Below are 23,647 nucleotides of genomic sequence, written 5' to 3' on the forward strand. Positions count from 1 at the left end.
GACCTGGGACAAAATGCTTTTATCTGCATTTAGGGAGGACAGTGCTCAGGCCCGTTGTGAGGGGAAGAGCTGGCCCCCATGGCACACCACATCTCCCTAAGAAAACTGCTGAGGGCCGGAAAAAAGCCGGCTTTGTTGGGCTTTCTGCAGTGCTAAGCACTGTGGGCTTTCGGTTTCCTCTCTTGTTTTTCTCTTGAAGCCCAGCTTTCATCTCACAGTATTTATTTTTCACTGCTTGAAGGAGGGAAAAAAAAGACTTATTTTTCTTCTCTTTTTTATTTTTTTGTTTAAGAAATATATTTATTTTAAATTAAAATAGCAAATGTCTGCACCTTTTGTGCCATCCTTGCAGAGGGAAGCAGAGCCAGTCTCTGGAAGGAAGGGGACCCAAATCTCCCCCATCTGCTCCCATCCCATCCCCAGCAAACACCCCTTCTTGTGCTTATCCCTGCTCCCCATCCAGATTTCCTTCTGGTCCCTTTTTTCCAGCTTTCTGTCCCACTTTCCCTTTCCCCCCCTGGAATCTCGCTGCCCTTTGGGTCCAAGGAGCCCTAATTGGAACAGGCCGGCTCCTCTCCTGCTTCCTGCGTGGGAGTGAGAGGCAACGCTTGTGAAAACAGTTCAAAAGTGCACACAAATTTTTGCCTAATCCTGCCTAAATAACAGGGGGCTCAGCCAGGGTTGTTTGCCCGGGTGTCCCTGCTCCAGGGCGGGGGGCACCTGGGAAAGGCAGAGCTGCCCAAGGGGCTGGAGGAGCCTGGGGGTGCTGGAAACCCGAGCTGGGGACGTGGTGAGGACGTGGTGGGGACGTGGTGGGGACGTGGTGGGGACGTGGTGGCTCCACAGTGCCTGGCAGCCTCGCTGGGGAGCGTGGGAAGGGTCTCAGCTCCCAGCCCCCCTCTCCTCAGCCTCCTCTGATCCTGAGAAAGGTTCTGTGCTGCTGAACCCTCCCAGCTGGGGGACGTTGGGAAATCTGTGCTGCAGCTTCCCCCAGCTCCAGCTCTGCCCTGCTTTGGATCCCAAGGAAAGCTGGGACAGAGGGGCTCAGGGAGATGAGCTCGGGCTGGGCTGGGGGGAACCATGGCCTTGGTGGCCACAGACTCACTGTGGGCACATGGGAGGGGGTGGGAGAGTGAACCCCTGGCACCCTCTGGGAAACTCCTGCTCCATCATCACCCAGCAGTGAGGGCACATCCTGGAGTGTGGGCAGCTCCAGAAGGATGGGATGGGGGCTCCAGGGGGATCTCAGCTGCCTCAGGTCTCAGGGATTGAGGTTTCTGAGGGACACAGGCACAAATTCATGGAGCCCTTGGATGCAAAGGATCCTTTTTGAAACTAACCTGCATTTTCTCCCCTAATTTAATCATGGAATACTGGAATGGTTTGGGTTGGAAGGGACTTTAAAGCTTGTCTCACTCCACCCCCTTCCATGAGCAGGGACACCTTCTGCTGTCCCAGGCTGCTCCAAGCCCTGTCCAGCCTGGCCTTGGGCACTGCCAGGGATCCAGGGGCAGCCCCAGCTGCTCTGGGCACCTGTGCCAGGGCCTGCCCACCCTCCCAGGGAAGAATTGCATCCTGAAATCTAACTAAATCTAACTAAATCTAATCTAAATCTGAATCTAAATCAAATCTACCCTGTTTCATTTTCAAGCCTTTCCCCCTTGTCCCTGTGCTTCTGCCAAGCCACACAAGGCCTGGAATCTCCATGGCATCCTGTGCTCCAGGCCTGGGCAGGGGAGGCTGAGGAGACCTTGGGTTCCTGCCCTTGGTATCCATCCATCCATCCATCCATCCATCCATCCATCCATCCATCCATCCATCACCCATCCATCCATCCATCCATCCATCCATCCATCCATCCATCCATCCATCATCCATCCATCCATCCATCCATCCATCCATCCCTCCATCCATCCATCCATCCATCCATCCATCCATCCATCCATCCATCATCCATCCATCCATCCATCCATCCATCCATCCATCCATCCATCATCCATCCATCCATCCATCCATCCATCCATCCATCCATCCATCCATCCATCATCCATCCATCCCTCCATCCATCCATCCATCCATCCATCCATCCATCCATCCATCCATCCATCCCTCCATCCATCCATCCATCCATCCATCCATCCATCCATCCATCATCCATCCATCCATCCATCCATCCATCCATCCATCCATCCATCCATCCCTCCATCCATCCATCCATCATCCATCATCCATCCATCCATCCATCCATCCATCCATCCATCCATCCCTCCATCCATCCATCCATCATCCATCATCCATCCATCCATCCATCCATCCATCCATCCATCCATCCATCCCTCCATCCATCCATCCATCATCCATCCATCCATCCATCCATCCATCCATCCATCCATCCATCATCCATCCATCCATCATCCACCCATCCATCCATCCATCCATCCATCCATCCATCCATCCATCCATCCCTCCATCCATCCATCCATCATCCATCATCCATCCATCCATCCATCCATCCATCCATCCATCCATCCATCATCCATCCATCCATCATCCACCCATCCATCCATCCATCCATCCATCCATCCATCCATCCATCCATCCATCCATCATCCATCCCTCCATCCAGGACAGGAGGTGCTGTGGGGTCAGGTGCCTCTGCTCTGACTTTCCCCACATCCATTTCCAGCAGTTACTGGGTGAAACCCCACACAGGGACACACTGGGGCTCTGATGGAAAAAAAAGTGAGTGGCCAAGGGGAGCTTGGAGGAGTCACTGACCCCGAGTGGAAACTGGGCTGAAAAATGACTTTGCTCCCATCCCTCTGCCTGGCCCATCCTTTTTTTGCCCTGTCTGCCATTTATTTTCCTTCTGCAATCAGCTGCAATTGGCTTTGGCGTGCAGAGGCGTTCTGTGCATTTGAAGGTCAAAATCCCTGAAGTTTGTAAATCCGAGTCCTTTAAAAAGATCAGATGTGTGGAAATAGTTTATACATGCAGGGCCTGGTGGGAGCAGAGTGGGAATTTGGCTGGGAGATGAACTTGGTGATCTTGGCCTCTCTGCTCCTGGTTTTCTCTCTGGCTCCACGTGCCCCTGGCTGGGGGGTCTGGGCAGGTCTCCCTTGGCACAGAACCCATCCAGGGCCTTGTCAGGGTGTTTTATCCTCTTGTGTCTCTGAGTCCCACCCCCAGAGATGTCAGGGAGCTGAAGGGGCCTGGTTTGGAGAAGCCACAGAGCCTCCAGATCCCTCTTTGCCTTGGAAAGCTGCAGCCAGATAAAAGCTGTCCCCATGCGAGGCAAATCCTGCATCTCTGCTCTGCAGATGCTGCTGACATAACTCAACAGGGTGACTGCAACTCCTGGCACAGTTTAAAAATCAACCCAGAGCTCCCTGCCCGCTCTCCCAGGAGGGAAATCAAAGGCGGCTCTGTCGGCAGGGACGAGGACATGGCATCCCCACAGCTGGGTGCACGTGGCAGCCGTGTCAGGGGCTTTGATGGGCTCGTAAAAACCAGCCAGAAATCCCAGTCTGGCCCCTGCTGCTGAGCTTGCTTTTGGGATTAAAGCCCCGGCATTCCTAAACTGGGTTTAGGTGGAACAGCTGGGCCTGGTGCTGGCTCCCACCCCAGCCCCTGCACACAGCCTGAGCTCCGTGGGCAGCACTAAAGGAGAGGTTTTATTGGTGCAAGGTTTGATTAAAATCTTGCAAACAGGTTTCAGATGGCACTGAAAGCTGATACCGGGGCAGCAAAGCGGGGCTTGTTGCTTTTGTTCCTGAAATTCTGCTCAACTCTGACCTTTAGGCATCCCGGACTGGAGGCGAAGGGCCGGAGGACATTGCCAGGGCTGGGTTTGCCTCCACGGGAAGGAATTTCCCTGCAGCAGCAAAGTTCATGGAGTTGTAGGATATTCCAGGTTGGCAGGGATTCACAGGGATCACTGTGTCTGAGTCCTGGCCCTGCACAGAGCTGGGTGAGGCCCACCATGCTCCCTACACATAAACCACCCAGTTTTAAAATAAATACTGAATTATTTAAATAAATTCAATACCCCCAAAGCAGCAGAAGCAGAATTTAGGGTAAAAAGTGTCCATCCAATTCATCTTTCTTGAGTCACCAGCCAAGCTTTGTCCCCAAACACATCTGCAGAGCTTCACACACACGTTTGGTTTCCCTGGGTGAGTTTTCCCCAGCTCTGGGACACTGCTGAGCCAACCAAGGCTTCTGCAGGCTCAGGGCTTTGGGGCTGCTCTGTCCTCAGCAGAAATTCAAACAAGTGGCTGCGACCTCGCAGGAAAAAGCAAATGATGTTTTAGTCCTAAATCTGCCGAGCACAACAGATTTTGCAGAAACCTTGAAATGCACATTTGGGTTGATTTGGGTGTTTAAATAGAAACCGTCCTCTGGCTTGGTTTTTTTTATTTGGGAACAGATTGTTTGCTTCCCTGTGACCTCTCCCTGGGAATCACTTTTAAGTCTCCCCCTGTTTTGACAGGTTGTTTGTGCAGAGCTCAGCATTCACCTTCCTAAACCGAAATCTTATCCTCCCGCTACTGAAAAATTGATTTGCTGGGTTTGTGCAAAGCCAACCCGTGGATCCTGCACAACCAAACAGGATTAGGGATGGGCCCTTGCTATTGCAGAGATAAAAATACCGTTTTTCACCCTGCTCTCGGTGTCTGGCCTGAGGAGCTCACCTCCACACAGGTTTTCACGGTGATTCAGTGTTAAATTGGGGTTAGAACCGTTTTCTCAGCCTGGCTCTGACTCATCTTCCCAGGGCAGGCAAGAGCTGCTGTTGAGGCAGGCAGAGGGAGCAGATTCCTGGGTGGTCCCTGTGGCCACAGAGCAGGGAGAGCAGAGCATTCAAGTGTAACTTGAGGATGAAGGGAAAGAGGCACCGAGCCACTTTCTCCCAGTGTTATCTCAGGCAGCAGATGGGGAACAGAGATAGTGATGGTGGCTGCTCATTTTCCGTGCCCTCTCCAGCCAAATCCAGTAAATAATGAAGTGTAATTTGCCAAATAGCCTTTGGATGTGGGATTTACTTTCAAAGGTCCTGATCCTGCCACTGTGGAGGCAATTCTGGATTGTGTGCTGGGCTGAGGGCAGGAATTGTGTCCTGAGAGACTCCGTGTCGGGAATTTCACTGCTCCTACCTGAGCCAAGAGTCTGCAAATGATTTCTTGAGGGCCTTGGGGACTTGGCTGGAGGATGTGCAAAGGGAAGGGGGAATTTTTGTGTTGGGGCTGAGAGGTGGAAGGTGCAGAAGCGGGGACAGAGAAGTTGCTGTGTTTGGCTTGGCAGTGGAATTGCATCGGGAGCATCCAGCGGATGATCTGGGGATACTTTCTGCATTGTCACCCTCAGCCTGTGCTACAGAGCTGCATGTGGAGGTTTATCCATGGAAAAACAGGATTGCTTAGGTTGGAAAAGCCTCCCAGGATCATGAGGTCCCCAGCACTGCCAGGTGACCACCAACCCATGTCCCCAAGAGCCACATCCACAGGTTTTCTTAACATTTCCAGGGGCGATGACTCCACCACTGCCCTGGAATTCTGTTGACCCAACCCCCAGATTCCCACTTGGAACAAAAGCGAGTGTTGGGTTGTTTGGCCTTTAAATGATGCCCATGAGTTTGGCTGGGGAGGAGTTGAATGGAGCAGGAATTCCAGACTGGGCAGCTGGGCTGGCTCTTCCCAGTGGCTGCAGCACTGCTTCCATCCCTGACTCCATGTTTTATCAGGAATACACCAACCCTGCCTGGAACAGGCCCTCAGCAGCATGTTGCAGGTGTAAAGGTTTATTAAATCAGGAGTTTAATGAACTTGGGGCGACGGAAAACTGTGGTGGTTGAGTTTCCACAAGACACAGAATTTTTGATTTTCAATGTCTGCGTCCAGATATTCATGAGAACACCAAAGACTTTCTTTGCCCATGGTGTCATTTTTCCACTAAGTTTTCATGGAAAATTTCCACTAGGCTGCAGAGCTAAACCAACCTCAGGTGGAAGATTTTCATCTCTGCTGACCAAGGGCAGTTTTTGGGGTGGTGGTTGTTCAAGACTTTCCTTTTCCATCAAAGATGTTTTTCAGGAATACCGAAAGTATGGGAAAAAGAGCCAAACCTCTATTCAGATATTTTGCCTCAAATGGTTGCTTTTATTTGTGAGACTCTTTGGCAACAAAGTTTCATCTCCTTCCAAATAAATTAGAAAAAGGGATTTAAAAAAGGAAAGGAAGAGGTTTGGTCCTTGTCAGGACTGACTCCAGGCCTGGCTCTCAGCTTGGCCCCGCTGTCCCATGGGATGGCAGCGTTGGCCATGACTCACCCTGGCTCCGTGCTATGGATGTGCATGACGTAACTCTGGGCTAATGTGGGATTTTCCAGCTCTTTGTTTCCCTTCCCCCCTCAAATGGGTATTCTGCCACTCCTCCATCCTGTCTCAGCCTGCTCTCAGCTCACTTTTTCATGGAGCCATAGAATCATGGAATGGTTTGGGATGGAAGGGACCTTAAAGCCCATCCCATTCCACCCTGCCTTGGGCAGAGACACCTTCCACTATCCCAGGTTGTTCCAACCTGGCCTTGGACCCTTCCAGGGAAGGGGCAGCCACAGCTTCTCTGGGCAACATGTGCCAAGGCCTCCCCACCCCCACAGGGAAGAATTTCCTAGGATGAAGAATTTTCTAGGATTCTTTAATTTTCTCCTTGCTTTTCTTTGCACTGGGATGACAGAGTGGTAATTCAGAGATGCTTTTCTCCCTCTTTCTTGCTCACCCTGGTGTGGGACTCTGCCTTCCTCGGTGCCTGGAGCTGCTGAGCCATTTCCCAAGCTCCAGACACACCTGGAATGCTGAAGCCCAGCAGGCTGATGTCTGGAAAGGCCTTGATATCATCATCCAGTAGCACATTCCAGAAGTGTAGGTATGCCATGTGCACCTGGCTGGCATTCCCTGACATCTTTCCCAGCCCTATGTCCTCATGGCTGTGTTTGTCTCCTGCTTCTTTCAGACATGGAATGTGCAGATGTGCCTTTATTAACGCCCAGCAGCAAAGAAATGATGTCCCAGGCACTGAAAGCCACGTTCAGCGGCTTTGCCAAGGAGCAGCAGCGGCTGGGAATTCCCAAAGGTAAGACATGGCTTCCCATGCACAACCACAGTACCCACAGGGGTTGTGTCCTCCTTCCAGGCTGCCCAGAGTTCCCTGTCTGCCATCTCCCCTGCTGGTTCTCCTCAGGTGGTGTTGCCTTTCAAATACCACCTGAAGCTTCTTGGAAGCTTCAGCTGGAAAAATGTGGACAAGTCATCTCCACTAAACAGAGAAGCAGCAGGAACCCTTTACCAGAGGCTGGTGACAGGGAGAAACCAAGAGAATTGGAGAAATGGGTGGGAAGAGGGGGTCAGAGAAGTGATGGGATTTTTAGAAATCCCAAACAAATCCAAAGCTTGTTCCTTGGACGAAACGTGTCCACACTAAGGCTGATCCAGACTGGGCATGGTGTTCCTCACACCCTGGTGCCAGAGGGCTGCCAGTCTCCAGGGGTGAGGCTGTGGCAGTGCAGGGCAGCTGCAGCACTGTCTGTGTCCTGCTTTCCTGGGAAAACTGCCTGAGGGTGCTCACGGCTGGATCCCTCTGCAGACCCCCAGCAGTGGACGGAGACGCACGTGCGGGACTGGGTGATGTGGGCAGTGAACGAGTTCAGCCTGAAGGAGGTGGACTTCCAGAAGTTCTGCATGAATGGAGCTGCCCTCTGTGCCCTGGGCAAGGAGTGCTTCCTGGAGCTGGCGCCTGACTTTGTGGGAGATATCCTTTGGGAACATCTGGAGATCCTGCAGAAAGGTCAGTCCTGGGGTGAGCAATTCACAGCATCCCTGCCAGCCTGGTTCTGGGGCTTTCCACAGACCAGGAGGTGTTCACCTTGAGCTTTAATCCCACGAAAAACATCTTCCAAAGCCCAGCTTTTCAGCAGGATTCCAAATGGGCATCCCAACGGCAGCGGGCAAGGCGAATCCTGGCAGTGCCTCAAAGAGTGTTTGTGCCAGCTGCCTGGCAGGGATCCCCAGTGGGGAGGGACACTGTGACTGCCTGGAATCCATGGTGGGATTTTCCAAAGCATTTTTCCTCAGCATGTTCAACTCCTGTTGTGAATTTTACTATTTCCTCCGCTGGAACTGGGTACAGGAATACAGCCAAAATCCTACCCAAATTTCCCAGTGGCAATTGGAAGCTGCTTTGCTTTGTTCCATGTCCCAAAAAAAAGGTGTTCCATGTCCCCAAAGCCAGCATTTCTGGGAGGAGAAGGCATCTGTGCCATTCCCTGCATGACAGCACCCAAGGGCATTAACTTTCAGTGACTGGGGACACACACTTTGATTTAGGGTGTTGATTTTCCATGTCTGGGTGCCCAGGAGCACTGGGATGGTTTCTAAGGAGCAGGTGAGGAGCTGAGCACCTCAACCTGAGCCACAAGCAGGAGCTGCAGCACACCTGGGCTCTTTTTCCAGCTCCCTTCTCTGCAGAGCTCTTTGCTTTCCTGGAATGTCCCCTGTGCTGTCCTACTGACCCTGGTGGCAGGAAGGGGAGGGGGAGCACAGTTATTCCTTCCAGGAAACCATTGACAAATGGATGTTAATTGCCCATTACTAATTTTACTGCTACCTGTGGTTTGCAGAAGGTAAACATGGCCCTTCCCGGGCTCTGGCCAGGCCAGGCTGTTTTCCTGCTCTTGGGCTCTAAATCTGGTCTGTCCCTTTTGTTTTGCATATTTTTCATGGAGTGCTTGGATCAACACTGAGCAGTTTAACCAAACAAAGCCAAACCTTGTGTCAGCCCAATTTCTCCTTGCATTGAGCCATTGCTTGCACCTTCCCACAGCCCTTCTTCCCTGCTGTCCCTGCCCATGGCTGGGAGGTCTTCAAGGTCCTTTCCAACCCAACCCTCCTAGGATTCTGTAATTCTGTGATTTTTTGGACTGTTCCCACTGGAGAGGGTGGGATGTGCTGGAGGTGCTGATTGAGGCACCAGGGCTGGATTTGCACCTCCTTCCTGCAGAATCCCCACACAGAGATGGACTTGATGCTGTACATTTATGGCAGAGGGGAATCATCATTTCAGACAGCACTGACACACGTGGGTATTCAGACACTGGTGGTACAAAGGCCTGGGACAGAGAGGAGTTTTTCTAAAGAAGCTGAAAATCTTGGTGCATGCTGCAGCTCTTCTTCTGAAAGGCTGAAAATGAATAAAGCTGAATTTCTGTGTCTTCACACTGTTGGTGTTGCCCTGGGAACCCAGAAATCTCTGTTGCCTGTTTGGTTTCACTGGTGACTTTTTCATTCTTGCACAAGCAGGGCCCTTGCTCCTCTGCTGGGCTCTGAGCACATTTCCAGTGAGGTATCTGTGGGTGACAAAGAACTCCCAAGAAATAACCAGGCTCCCCCCAGGACTGGTTTCTGTTCCCTGTTAGCGCTGGGGCTCATTCCAGCCCTGACCAGAGCTGGGCTGGAGCTGTACAGACAGAGCAGAGCAGTCCCTGTCCCTGTCCCTGTCCCTGTCCCTGTCCCTGTCCCTGTCCCTGTCCCCGTTCCTGTCCCCGTCCCTGTCCCTGTCCCCATCCCTGTCCCTGTCCCTGTCCCCGTCCCCGTCCCTGTCCCTGTCCCCGTCCCCGTCCCTGTCCCTGTCCCTGTCCCTGTCCCCATCCCTGTCCCCGTCCCTGTCCCTGTCCCTGTCCCTGCCCACGCAGGAGGAGCTGGGGCTCTCCCTCTGCACCTGGATGTGACATGGGAGGAGATCCAGGTGTCCCCAGGCTCAGTCAGGGCTCCAACTTGTCTCTCCATCCTCGCCACCATCATCACTGGGGGTGTTGGTGCTGGGAGTGGTTGTTAACCCCAAAATGCCTGGCTTTACCTGTGCTGCTGGCCCGGGGTCGTGCTGGGACAGGCTGTGACCCTGCTGTCCCCTGAGCTGACACTGTCCCCTGTGAGCACTGCCTGACTCACGTACCACAGCCTGCTCAGGCTTTAAAAACAGCACAAGGGTGCCTTTCCCTGCATGGATTTGGGTATTTTCAGGCTCACTTTTCCATAATTCTTCCTAAAATAACCTCCTCACTTACCAGCAGTCAGCAGTGCCCTGCACTTGACTCTAAGCTCGGCTGAAGGTTCTCCCCTGCTCTGTGGTCACCCCCTGCCCCTTGGCAGACACTGTGGAGAGAGGAACAGAGCATTTCTCATTAGCCCTCTGTGTTTGCACAACCCCTCCTTTTGTTAGGGAATATTTTCCAGCCTGCAGTCCCCAGGGGAGAGGGCCAAATTTAGGCTCCTCAGAGGGGAACGTGCGTTATCTGTGCTCAGCTCTCCAGAGCTGGGGCAGAACAAACCCAGCCCAGAGCTGCCCAGGGGCCTTGCTTTGGTTAAAGGGAAGAAAATTCCCATCCCAGTATCCCTGCTCAGCATGCCATGCTGGAATGAGTCAGGTGTTCATGGAAAAACTGCTCAGGGTATGGGCAGGGTGGCTTTTTTATGGGAAAGCAAATTAAGCACAGCCCAGGAGGAGCAAAGTGCTTGGAAAAAGCCACAGGAAGCAGGGAATCCATGCTTTGACGTGCTCCATGCTCTGTCCCAGTGAGTTATGCCTATGGAAAGCTGAAATTGGGCATTTTGACCTTATATACATGGAGGAGTCTGTGTCAGGAGTGGAACAAAGCAGTTTGGAACATGGAATGTTCTGCCTGCATTAGGTGCTGCACAAGCTGGGAATTCACATGGATTATGGATTAGAGGAGCTGGCTTTGGGATGGGTCACCCACTCCCTTGTACACACCTACTGCTGGTCTAAAAATAGGGCTTTTCCAGGAAAACAACTGTCCTTGTGTGGGGAGTTTTTCCAGGAGCTCACACATGGAAGTGTGCTCAGCAGCCCCCAGGAGAAGGAGAGGTGACAAAGCCTGAGGCAAGCAAGGAAATGCTGCAGCTCAGAGCCTCCTGGGGCCCTGGCTGAGAACACTGTTGCTGTTTGGGTTGGGCTGGTTCTGTTTAAGCTCGGCCATACCTGCAGCAGGAATTCCCAAAGGACCCCATGTGCCCCAGGTTCCTGTGGGATTTCAGCTCTGGATTCATTTCTGTTGCTCAGAACATCCCAGTTTCACCTGGCGAGGAGATTTTGGGAAGTTCAGGGCTCTGTGTGTCACAGCAAGTGTTGCACAGCTCTGTGTGCCTTCCACTGGTGACATTTCCTTCCTTTCCTCTTTGCAGAGGAGGTGAAACCGTACCCAGCAAACGGAGTGAACACCACGTACCCCGAGTCCCGCTACACCTCAGACTACTTCATTAGTAAGTCTCAATTATCAGTGTCAATTATCACCATTACCATGCCTGGAGGCACCTTTGAGCAGAGGTTTGTCCTCACCACAACAGGACTGCACCCTGCAAAGGGGATCTTGTGTTTCCAAGGGTTTAGGGTTGTTTTGGAAACCTCTTGGATTTTTTGGTGGCTGCCTTGTGTGCCAACATCGGATTTCTTCAAGCACTGTTTGTTTGAAGCTGTAACTCAGCAGATTTTAAAAGCAGCCTCAGCACACCTGAGTATTGGGAATTGTAAAAAACCTCTTAAAAAAGGGAGGGAATGGGAGGAAAGGCTGAACTCTGGATTGCCAGGGAGGAGCCTAGCAAGGAAAGGGATGAGTCTCCACCTGCACTCCTGCACTTCCCATTGCCATTGCTTTGGAGATGTTCTTTAAGGGCATTGGAAGTCTGGGAGATATTTCATGAACCAGCAGAAAGCTTAACTGACCTGAAGAGGAGAGATGTGGATGAGGTGTGAGGGAGAAATCCTTCACTGTGAGGGTGGGGAGGCCCTGGCACAGGGCCCAGAGAGATTGTGGACTCTCTGTCCCTGGAATTGTCCCAGGCCAGGCTGGACAGGGCTTGGAGCAACCTGGGATAGTGGGAGGTGTCCCTGCCATGGCAGGGGTGGGATTGGATGAGCTTTAAGTTCCCTTCCAATCCAAAACCTTCTGGGATTCTGGGATTCCATGATTCTGTGGATTGGGATTCCAGGCTCTGGCATGGGGAGAGGTGGCTGTGCAAGACTCACCTTTCCCAACCAGCAATGAAACACTTTTACCCTGTTACTCCTCTGCTGAGCAGCAGGGTAAAATCCACTCCCCAGGATTTTCCAGCTTTTTCCTTCTGGCAGCTGTCCTGGCAGGAATTTGGTGCAAAGCACATTGAGGATGGTTGGGGGTGTCTTATTTTGCTAAATTGCCACATTTTCAGACCCCATCTTTGTAGCTTCTGGAGCCCTCACCCAAAGCATTACGGGAGGGGAGTGGGATGCTCTGGGGCCCTCACCCAAAGCAGTGCCCAAGGGAGGAGTATGGGATGTCTGGGGCCCTCACCCCAAGCAGTGAGGGGTTGTAGGATGCTCTGGGGCCCTCATCCCAAGCAGTGAGGGGTTGTAGGATGCTCTGGGGCCCTCACCCCAAGCAGTGAGGGCTGTGGGATGCTCTGGAGCCCTCACCCCAAGCAGTGAGGGGTTGTAGGATGCTCTGGGGCCCTCATCCCAAGCAGTGAGGGGTTGTAGGATGCTCTGGGGCCCTCACCCCAAGCAGTGAGGGCTGTGGGATGCTCTGGAGCCCTCACCCCAAGCAGTGAGGGCTGTGGGATGCTCTGGAGCCCTCACCCCAAGCAGTGAGGGCTGTGGGATGCTCTGGGGCCCTCACCCCAAGCAATGAGGGCTGTGGGGTATCTGGAGCCCTCACCCCAAGCAGTGAGGGCTATGGGGTATCTGGGGCCCTCATCCAAAGCAGTGAGGGCTGTGGGGTATCTGGGGCCCTCACCCAAAGTAGTGAGGGCTGTGGGATGCTCTGGGGCCCTCACCCCAAGCAGTGAGGGCTGTGGGATGCTCTGGGGCCCTCACCCCAAGCAATGAGGGCTGTGGGATGCTCTGGGGCCCTCACCCAAAGCAGTGAGGGCTGTGGAATGCTCTGGGGCCCTCATCCAAAGCAGTGAGGGCTGTGGGATGCTCTGGGGCCCTCATCCAAAGCAGTGAGGGCTGTGGGATGCTCTGGAGCCCTCACCCCAAGCAGTGAGGGCTGTGGGGTATCTGGAGCCCTCACCCCAAGCAGTGAGGGCTGTGGGATGCTCTGGGGCCCTCACCCAAAGCAGTGAGGGCTGTGGGATGCTCTGGAGCCCTCACCCAAAGCAGTGAGGGCTGTGGGATGCTCTGTGACTTCGGGGCTGTTTGGGTGGGCTCTGACCCTGCTGTGTCCCCAGGTTACGGCATCGAGCACGCGCAGTGCGTGCCCCCCTCCGAGTTCTCGGAGCCCAGCTTCATCACCGAGTCCTACCAGACCCTGCACCCCATCAGCTCGGAGGAGCTGCTGTCCCTCAAGTACGAGAGCGAGTACCCCTCGGTGCTGCTGCGCGAGCCCGCCCAGGACCCGCTGCACAACGACTTCTTCTCCATCAAGCAGGAGGTGGTGACCCCAGACAACATGTGCATGGGCCGTGCCAGCCGAGGTGAGGCTGGGATCAAACCTGGGAAAGGAACTTGGACAGAGTTGTCAGGGTTTAACAGAAGGTTTACACAGGATGTGTTTGTAGGGAAACTGGGAGATGAGAAATGCTGAGTTAGAAATGCCATGGAACAGGACAGATATTGTTGAGAGAGAAATCGTGATGTAGGAACGTCTTCGAGCCAGGTCTAATGAGCTCTCCGAGGTCTATATCACACCCAAGATAGCTCAGCTACCTTTGGAGGCATAAAAATCAGCAGGATGGCTTCTGTTGCAGTGTTGGAAACAAAAAGGTTTAATAAAAGGCAAAATAACAAAGAAAGAAAAACCAAGCCAGGTGCTAGACGTTCTTGCTCCTGGTAAAACACCCACAAAAGTGATTAGTTTCTTTGTCCACTCCTTTTTCTAGTTAATTGCCCAGGCAGGACTTTTTGGCTCCTGTCCAATTGGCTAGCCTTAAGTTTGAGGTGAAGTCCCCATGGCCTGTGAGGTGGCTTTTTCACCTAATCCAGGAGAGAAACTTCTGGGCTTCCTTACTTTTTGAGGGGACAAAGGACAGTTTTCTGACTCTGTCAACAAAGGGCACACTCCTATAAAATGGAACTAGAAAAAAAGTTTTAAAGGATAGATTGTAAATAAGACTAGATACTTTGGAGCAATAGAAGGATGAAAGTTCTAGAAAAGGGGATTGTCTGACAGGGGCTGGCTTGGGTTCCTGCTGTTCTCACCCTCCCTCCTGAGGGAATGGCCCTGGGAGCACTGAGGGAGCTGTGCAGTGCTGACACAGCCCTCTCCAGGACTGCTGGCTTCCCTGGTGGCTCTGAGCCCTCCCTGCCCTTCTCCCCCCCCAGGGAAACCTCGAGGAAGGTCTTTCCTTTCCTTTCCTTTCCTTTCCTTTCCTTTCCTTTCCTTTCCTTTCCTTTCCTTTCCTTTCCTTTCCTTTCCTTCCTTTCCTTTCCTTTCCTTTCCTTTCCTTTCCTTTCCTTTCCTTTCCTTTCCTTTCCTTTCCTTTCCTTTCCTTTCCTTTCCTTTCCTTTCCTTTCCTTTCCTTTCCTTTCCTTTCCTTTCCTTTCCTTTCCTTTCCTTTCCTTTCCTTTCCTTTCCTTTCCTTTCCTTTCCTTTCCTTTCCTTTCCTTTCCTTTCCTTTCCTTTCCTTTCCTTTCCTTTCCTTTCCTTTCCTTTCCTTTCCTTTCCTTTCCTTTCCTTTCCTTTCCTTTCCTTTCCTTTCCTTTCCTTTCCTTTCCTTTCCTTTCCTTTCCTTTCCTTTCCTTTCCTCTGCTGCCTGTTTTACATCCTCTGCAGAAAGTGCGTGTTTCTGGTGCTGTGCTTTGATGTCCAACCTGAGAGAAATAGAACTGAGCTTTCATGTTACCAGGCAGGACAAACTGCTGGGTGCTTGTAGAAATCCCATTTTTAGAAGCCCAGGCAAAGCCCCACAAATTCTTCACAAGTTCTCATTGGAATTGCTGTTGAAGGCTCTGAAGAGTCTTGCACTCTGTGATCCAAAGTCTTTGTCCATTATGTCCAGGATTTGAAATACTCTGCTGCAGCCAATTCCTGAGCTTGGTTAGGAGGTGCAGGTGTCAGGGGCTGGGGCAGCAGCAGAGCCAAGGACCCCCAAATGCTGCTCCCCAAAGAGTTACAGGTACAGATTCCTGTTTGAGGTGGTGGGATTTAAACACCCGAACACTTTGGAGGATCTGAGCCCAAATTCCTTCCCAATTAATGTTGTGAGGCTGGGAACACGTAGGGCCCACGTGTCTGATTGCTTTGTGATCACATCAGTGATGCCAGGCTGGGGATGTGGCTCTGCCTCCTTCAAAGCAAAAAGCTGAATCCATGGAGCTCAAAGTCCCTCACAAGTGGGATCATTATCTCCAGATTCCAGGTAGGGAACCTGGGCCACAGGGAAGAGCTGTGCCATTCCCTAAAATGGAATCCAGGTGTCCTCAGCCCCAGAATTCCTTACAGGGAGGTGGTGCTGTGAGTTGGGTTTGATGTGCAGCAGTTAAACCTCTTTATCCAGAGAGCTGAGGATGAGCTGCCCTCCCAGCAAAGCCAGAGCTGCTTTCCAGGCTGCAGGGCACGTGCAGCTCATTTGAACTTCCTCACTCTTTTCCAGGCTGGGAAAGCCAATTACAGGGAACTTGTTATTTGTGCTCTTGCCTCTCCTTCTGAGAGAGGTGACCTGAGCCAGAAGGGCAGCAGGGTTTTAATTTTGGGGAAATTTCTCTTTTTTGGGGTTGTTTTTCTGCCTAAATTTCAGCAATGTCTTTGCCTTTTCTTGACCTTTTCTTTAACACAGGTGATTTCATCATTCTCACAGTGCAATGGTTCAGGAAGGCTTTTGCAACTGAACCTCGAGCCTGTTCTCAGTGGCAAACCTAAAAATGGCTGTGGGGGAGGGAACAGAGAGCCCTGGCTGCTGCTGTTAGCAAAGACTTGAACACTGGTTGCAAGAGGCTGTGCTCACACCAGTGCTGCATTTCAGCCATGGAAGGGCCTTTGGGGAACACAGATCCTCCCAGGGCTGGGGGAAAGCCTTCATATAAAGCAGAGCCCAGTTCATTTATATTTATGTCCCTCTTTACCTTGCACTGTCTTACAAGGTTAGTCTGACACAAAGTCAAGTCCTTCAGCATCACCTCAGGGTGAAGGTTTTCCAGACACTGTGGGGCCTTTTCCAAGCCTTCTGTGGGGCCTTTAGGAGGAAGTTTTGGGGTCCCATGGGGGTTGTTTCTCTCTGCCCTGTCAGCGAGGGTGGGTGGTTGAGAAGTGGAGCTGCCAAACTCATTTAAGCTGGTCCTGAGTAAGTGCAGGGTGTGATTGCTCCAGCTAGGTGGAATTTAGGTGAATTTTCAATGGATTGACACAAATCACATCTCTGTCAGGTTTTAATTCCTTTTCTAAATGAGCCTGTGCTGCAGGATTGCTCAGGGAATTGGTTATGCCAATTAATGTACACACACACACAGCAGCATTGTGTTCTCCTTAGCAGGATTCAGAGAAGGATTGGAGCATGAAAATCCTCAAAAAACAAAAAGCAAATAGAAAAGAGTTTGGAACAGGGCTGTCCCAGCAGAATGAAGCCAATGGATCCCAGCTCCCAGGGACTCCAGGCCAGCAATCAGGGCAGGCCCTGCAGTAGTTGAGTCTTTTCACAGCAAGTGCTCTTCAAACTACAACACAACAAATATTTGGGGGCGTGTGCCAGCGCCCTTCCACGTTCCCTGTCCCCTGGGATTTGCTCTCTGGGCCCAGGCTGTGGGTAGCTCTGCCAATGGAAATTTCTCCAGGAGCTCTTGCACAATCCCAGCAGCTGTTTTTAGCTGGGTTTGGGAAATTAGTGAACTTGAATGATCCTGTTAGCTTGTCAGGGAAGATGTTGAGCAATCAGTAGAGTAGGGAGATCAGAGGCTGCAATTTCAGTTTGTTCTTTGGGGCCTTTTTTAGCTCTGTTTCAGTACAGGGCTGGCTCTGGGGGGTGTAAATCAGCACTGCTGAGGATCTGGCCTCTCATGTTCTGGCTTTGACTAAAAATACCCCAGAGAGTGACTTTGACACAAACCAGCTGTGCTCACCTTACCAGAGCTGGAAAAAGCTGTTGGAGCTCTCAGCCATTGGCTCTGCTCCTGCAGCAAACCTGCTGCTGGCTGGGGATTTGGGGCTGGCTGGAACAGATGGCAGCAAAAGGCTGCTGTGTAATTTGGGGAGAAACATCCAAATTCAAGGAGCTGGGTGTGCCTGAGCAGTGTTTGAACTGGGCTGGCAGAAGTAGTGGAGATTTATTGGAGACCTCCAATATCCCTCAGCAGCAAGAGAATCACAGAAATCAGAGAATCATGGAAAGGTTTGACTTGGGAGAGATCTTAAAGTTGGTTCCACCCCTTGCCATGGGCAGGAGCATCTCCCACTGTCCCAGGCTGCTCCAAACCCTGTCCCTGGCCTAGGACACTTCCAGGGCTGAGGCAGCCACAGCTGCTCTGGGCACCCTGTGCCAGGGCCTGCCCACCCTCTGAATGAAGAGATCCTGGAGTGCCCATGTTTAGGCTCCTGAGCTCAGCCTTGAGTATCTAAAGTGAATTTTATCTCTGAAATTGCCTTTTGGAGATGAGGGACCATTTCCAGCCAGCCCCAGGCACAAGTCTTGGGTAGAGAGGCCAGATTTGGGTTTTCCCCCTGTCTCTCTCTGCCTTGCTCTTCTGCCTAAAGTTTTGCAGGGCTCAGCCCTGCTGTGGATGGCAAAGGTGAAAATACTGCAGCTCTGGGCTGTGCTCACTTTCGAGATGGGATGTACAGGAACAGCATCAGTTGCTCTGTGCCTGCACAGTGCAGAGGTGAAGCACCCTGTGCTAGCCAGGTGAAGCACTCTGTGCTGGCCAGGTGAAATACCCTGTGCTGGCCAGGTGAAATACCCTGTGCTGGTCAGGGGAAATACCCTGTGCTGGTCAGGGGAAATACCCTGTGCTGGCCAGGTGAAGCACTCTGTGCTGGCCAGGGGAAGTGACCTGTGCTGGCCAGGTGAAATACCCTGTGCTGGTCGGGGGAGGTTACCCTGTGCTGGCCAGGTGAAATACCCTGTGCTGGCCAGGTGAAGCACTCTCTGCTGGCCAGGGGAATCACTCTGTGCTGGCCAGGGGAAGCACTCTGTGCTGGCCAGGTGAAGTGCCCTGTGCTGGCCAGGCCTGTCTCACCTGCTGTGCCTCCCCCAGGTAAGCTGGGAGGCCAGGACTCCTTCGAGAGCATAGAGAGCTACGACAGCTGTGACCGCCTGACGCAGTCCTGGAGCAGCCAGTCCTCCTTCCAGAGCCTGCAGCGTGTCCCCTCCTACGACAGCTTCGACTCTGAGGACTACCCTGCCACCCTGCCCAGCCACAAGCCCAAGGGCACCTTCAAGGACTATGTGCGGGACCGGGCCGACATGAACAAGGACAAGCCTGTCATCCCTGCTGCTGCCCTGGCTGGCTACACAGGTATGGCAGGGCCTGGGGACCCCTCTGTGCCCCCAGCCCCTGGGGCAGCACCTCCCCGTGCCCAGGGACACAGGCTCGGGGCACTCTGGGCTGCCCCAGCTCGGGGGGGCAGGTGCAGGGAGGGTTTTGGGGTGTCTGGGGTCAGCCCAGGGCTGCATCTCCTCTGAGCATGAGCATCCCACCCATCCCACAGCTCATGGGGGATGTGGCACCTGGCTGGGCATGGGGCACTCAATGCCCTGTTCTCCCTTTGCCCCTGGCTGCCTGTGGAGGAGCTGGGGCTGGTTTGGCTCCTGAACAGAGCCTGCAGCCCCTGTGCTGGTGACTGGTGGGCTCTTGGGTGTGCTTTCCCCCTGGGGCAGGAGCAGGCTCAGCTCCAGCCCCAGCACTGCTCTGTGTGTGGGGATGGATCCTCTCCCTCTGGCACAGAGGAGGCCCCGCTGTACCGGGGTGTGAGGCAGGGATGGGGCACTGCCAGAGCCATCCCAAACATTTTCCATTCCCGGCGCTGGGAGAGATGAGAAGGTGATAGGCCATGGAAACTCTGGCTCTTTATGACAGCCCTTCAGCAATCTGGCATCTCCAAGGAGAGAAACCTGGTGGGATGGGACTTCCAGCTAAAGCTGAGCTAATCCTTTCCAGACCTTCTGTGCCATGGCTTTTCCCTGTGCTCTGAGGAAAACTCTGGGGCAGCCTCCTGCCAGTTCCCCTGGCTCTGCACCTTCAGATGTGTCCTGGCCCAGCTGGGAGCAGCTGGTGGAAAGTTTGTGGTGATAAAGATCGTGGCCAGGTTCAGAGCAGATCCTGGGGCGCGGCTGTCCCCGAGTGCCTCCCACGCACGGCTCAGCTGGGGCTGACACCGAGCCTGGCGAGGGTGGGAGAGGGGCAGGGGGAGGAAAGGTGGGCAGATAATTTTAGGAGTGTAAAAAAGGAAGTGGTTTGTTGCTATAGCTTTAGTTAGAAAGAGAGCTCAGCCCTGCCTGCTGAATGAGACTCTACCAAATATGAGAGTGCTCTGCATTCCTGAATGGACTGGGGAGGGAGAGGAGGGACTGTGCCCTGGGGCTCATTCTCTGCTGTGCCATGGAAATCCATGCTCCTGAGAAAAGGCACCACTGAGCACAAGTTGCTCTTTTCATTCCTATTTTCACTCCTATTTTCTCCTGGCAATGCCTTTCCCTGTGGTACCTGGAAGTGCTTTGGGGATGAGTTTGAACAGCTGGGGAAACCGAGGCACCGAGGTACTGGCAAAATCAGGAGCATTCTTTTCCAAGCTGGATATTTCCCTCCACGTTTGCTCTTGCTCATGGAAAAGAGTGCAGAAGAGCCACCCCTGGAGAGAGGCGAGGATCTGAAGTCAGTGGCTGGGCCCTGTGTTTTTCCAAGGAATATTAGCACCCCAAAGGCTGTGCTTGGAGCTGTGCCTTTGGGAAGGGGAGACTCGGGTTCATGCAGTGCCAGAGCACAATTCCAAACACTTTCCTCTGTGTAACATTTTCCCTCACCTCATTTCCAACCCCTCTTGGAGCTGGGAAGAGAATCCCTTGGCCCAGGCACCTTGTTGGGATCAATAAATGGGAAGGCCTGATTTCTTTATTTATTTTTACATTGTTTCACTTGATAGGCTTAAATGTAGAGAGGAAAATCTGGAATCACTGGGAAATGCTCGAGCTGGAGCTGTGTTTGCCTGCTCCAAAGGCTGCTGAACAATATTCAGGGTTCAAGCCAGCAGAGCCAGCTTTTGCCATTGGGAAAGGGCCCTGGATGGGTGATCCTGGCAGGCAGTGACTCCAGAGATGCCCTCTGAGCCATTTTAAAGCCCCCAGACCTTCAGCTGTGGGTTTTCCAAGCAAAGGGAGCTAGAGCTGGGTCACTGTGAGAGCAGGGTCTGGGGAGACGGAGTAGAACATGCTGGGTTACAAACTGGAGGAGAACTGGGCACTCCCCACTCTTTGGGTCTGTGCCAGTGAGGAAAACCCTGCTCAGGCTGCCCTGAGGAGGGCTGGAGGTCTGGCCTGGAGCTGAGCCTGGAGTGGGGACTCAGGCAGGGCTCAGAGTGGGGATTTGAGCAGGGCTCAGAGGGGGGATTTGAGCAGGGCTCAGAGTGGGGACTTAGGCAGAGCTCAGGGTGGGGACTGAGGCAGAACTCAGGCCTCTTTGTGCACTGCTATGCTTTACTCTTACTTTACTCAGGGGAGGAAGTGCTGTCTGGCAGCCAGAGCAGAGGAACTCAGAGTCTGGGCTCTGCTTGTGGCTCTGCTGAGGAGGTGGAGCCTCTGCCAGCCCGGGAGCCCCAAACACTGAGACCTTGGGGTTCCATTTCCCCCCTGGGGCCACACCCAGCCCCAGCCCCAGCCCCTGCTCGTGCTGGCCCTGCTGGACCTGCAGGATGAAGAGGGACATCACATCTCTCATGCCCAGAGCTCTCTGTCCTGGCTTTAGGGACCCAACACTCTTGTTCAGGCTGTGTTGGCAGGCTGTTTCTGGGTGCCCAGGGAGGTGGCCCCAGCAGATCTCTGATGCTATCTGCCCCAGAGGCGCCTTCTGGGGTGAGAAGGTGCATTTTGGCGGAAGCTCTGTTGCGTTTGATGTGTTCTTCACTCGGCTCTGAGCGGCCTTTCAGAGCTGCCTTATCTGCCCCCACATCTTGACCTATTTTAACAAGTTGCCATGGTTGCTCACAGAGAGGTTGATGCAATTTTCTTATCTTTTTTTCGAAGGAGAAATGTAATTGCTCAGGAGTTGGTGAACTTCAGTTTCCATTGCTGCAGGGAGGGCCAGCCCTGGACACCTGGGTTTGGAGCTTGGACAGCTTGGATTTTACCTGAGGGCACAGCTGGAGCTGGGCCAGGGCAGGGCAGGCTGAGATCAGGGCAAGGTTCTGCCCCCAGAGGGTGCTGGCACTGCCCAGGCTGCCCAGGGAATGGGCACAGCCCCGGGGCTGCCAGAGCTCCAGGAGGGGTTGGGCAGCGCTGCCAGGGATGGACAGGGTGGGGTTGTTGGGGGTCTGGGCAGGGACAGGGGTGGGACTGGATGGTCCTGGAGGGTCCCTCCAGCTCAGGAGATTCTCTGATTCTGAGATTCTACATTAAGCCAGATTTAATTTTCTTTGCCATGACACAGAGTGCAAACATGAAATCCAGGCAAGGGATGGCCTGGGATGTGTTCACTGCTAAACCTCACCCTGGCTCAGCTGAGCTCAGTCTGAGCTCTGTGGTTCAGCAGCAGAGCCAACTTTGGTGTGAGTGGGCAGAGATCCCTCCAGTGCCTGAGCCCAGCTGGGCTAAAGTGAGCTCAGCTCTGCCTCCACATGCCCTGGGGCTGTGCCACAGCTGGATCCTGCAGCCTCTGGTGATTCCCATGGCCACCAGCATTCTGCAGGAGCCCTGCACCAAGTGGATAAACTCAGCTGCATCTTTGTGCCCTGGGTTGGTGTTTGCAGCCAGTGCTGCTGCTCCCTGCAGGGCCACAGGAGGCTCAGACCTTGCTGCTTCACTGTGGCCATTCAGCACTGAGCTGGTTTTGGGTTCCCTCGAGCAGCTGTGTGGTTTGGAAGTCAAGTTGTGGGGTTTGTTTGCTCTGTGGTGGGCAGGACTGAGAGCCCGGGGCTTTCCATGCACGGTGTCAGTGCTGCCATGGCCCAGAAGTGCTGCTCCACATCACTGAGCACCCAGCAGGGCCATCCCTCGTGTTCCAGAGGGGAGGGGAGAGGGATGGGAGAGCTGCGGTGAATGCACAGCAAGCCCTGATCCCACAGATGCAGGCTGGGGTTGTATGGCTGCTGCTCCTGTCCTCTGCTCTGGGCCTGGTCAGGGAGGTGCTGGTCCTGTAAAGCCAGTCCCAGCACTCAAAGAGTTAATGCCCCTCCAGCTGATGTCACCCATGCCCTGAATGTCCCTCTCAGAGCATCCCTGTTGTCCTGCTGGGCAGCAGGAATTCAGGAGCCCTGCAGGAGCTGCCTCCCTCACAGATGTTATCCCACCCCAGCTCTCTGCTGAGCTCGACCTGCCCAGGCCAGGCCTTGCTGGGCCTGGCTGGCAGCACCCACAGGGCTGTGCCTTGGGGCCCAGATGTGCCCCAGCCCCTGCAGTGTGTGAGCTGCTGTGAGCAGAGCCTGAGCCTCCCTGGCTGGTGGTGAGCGATGTTATCTGTGCCCAGCAGTGAAAGCACAGCTGCTGTTTTGCAAGAAAGCCGAGGCGGTGCCAAGGAAAATGGGTCCCTTTCAGGCCAGCTCAGGTGCTGCTGCCCCTCCCCTGTGCTCTGCTGCTGCTCTGGAGCCTCCACAGGCAGATCCCCCTGTGCTGTGGCCACCAGCACCCAAAACTCTGCCGGCAGCTGCCTCCCTGTCCCCTTTCCTGCCTCACTCCAGGGCTCTGGCTGCCCTTGCCTTCCCTTCCCCAGCCTGTGCTGCAGCATTCCTGGACTCCAGCTCCTTCCCTGCCTGCCCTGCTGGAGCACAGAGTCCATGTGGGCACGGCAGGGCACAGGAGCTGGGGAATGCAGGCACCCCCCTCCTGTGCCCAGCAGCACAACAGCTCCTCTGGGCCTGCTGGGATGCAGGGGATGGGGTCACCCTGCTCCTCCTGGCTCATGTCCTTCATGTCCTGCCCCTCCTGGCTCATGTCCTTCCCCTGCCCTCACAGGTGACTTTAGGGTGACCACCCAGCAGCTCCTGCCCCCTTCTGCCTCAGGCAGGGCCCAATGGGCTCCATGCCCTTGTGGCCTCCCTAGGGTGGGGATCCAGGGTGGCACCAGGGCCGGTTCAGTGGCTCCCTCCCCACCTGCCAGCCGTGCAAACGAGAGCAAACCCAGCCCCACGCGCTGCTGCCCAAGCGTGGCAGAGCTCGGGGGGTGCTGGGGGCAGCAGCTCTGCCTGGGTCTCCTGCAGACACCCAGCTGGTGCTGCCCAGCAGCTCGTGGCCTGCAGGACACTGTCAGGGGGATGTGGAGCTCACAGAGCCCCTGGAGCTCTGCCACATGCCTCGAGTTCAGGGACAAGGCTGTCAGGCACAGGGTGGGACTCTTGGGGCTGTCCCATGCAGGGCCAGGGGCTGGAGTTGATCTGTGTGGGTCTCTTCCCACTTGTGAGATTCTATGAGATCAGTCCTCCCAACACCCCATTCTGAGAGCAGAGGAGCTGCAGCAGGGGAGCAGCT

The 23,647-nt window shown here is 53.9% G+C and overlaps 1 protein-coding gene across 1 annotated transcript in view; it reads left to right on the forward strand.

The window, feature by feature from the left end:
- The window catches only part of ETS1 (ETS proto-oncogene 1, transcription factor), a 50,862-nt gene that overhangs the window by 17,212 nt on the left and 10,003 nt on the right, over positions 1-23,647 (forward strand). Inside the window, exons 2-6 of the mRNA XM_036404858.2 lie at positions 7,011-7,130; positions 7,641-7,841; positions 11,255-11,332; positions 13,277-13,522; positions 18,231-18,491. Of these exons, the coding sequence (XP_036260751.1) occupies positions 7,011-7,130; positions 7,641-7,841; positions 11,255-11,332; positions 13,277-13,522; positions 18,231-18,491 (906 nt within the window). The remainder of the gene's footprint in view (positions 1-7,010; positions 7,131-7,640; positions 7,842-11,254; positions 11,333-13,276; positions 13,523-18,230; positions 18,492-23,647) is intronic.

This window comes from Molothrus ater, chromosome 22, assembly GCF_012460135.2.
Source record: "Molothrus ater isolate BHLD 08-10-18 breed brown headed cowbird chromosome 22, BPBGC_Mater_1.1, whole genome shotgun sequence".
Lineage (NCBI taxonomy): Eukaryota > Metazoa > Chordata > Aves > Passeriformes > Icteridae > Molothrus > Molothrus ater.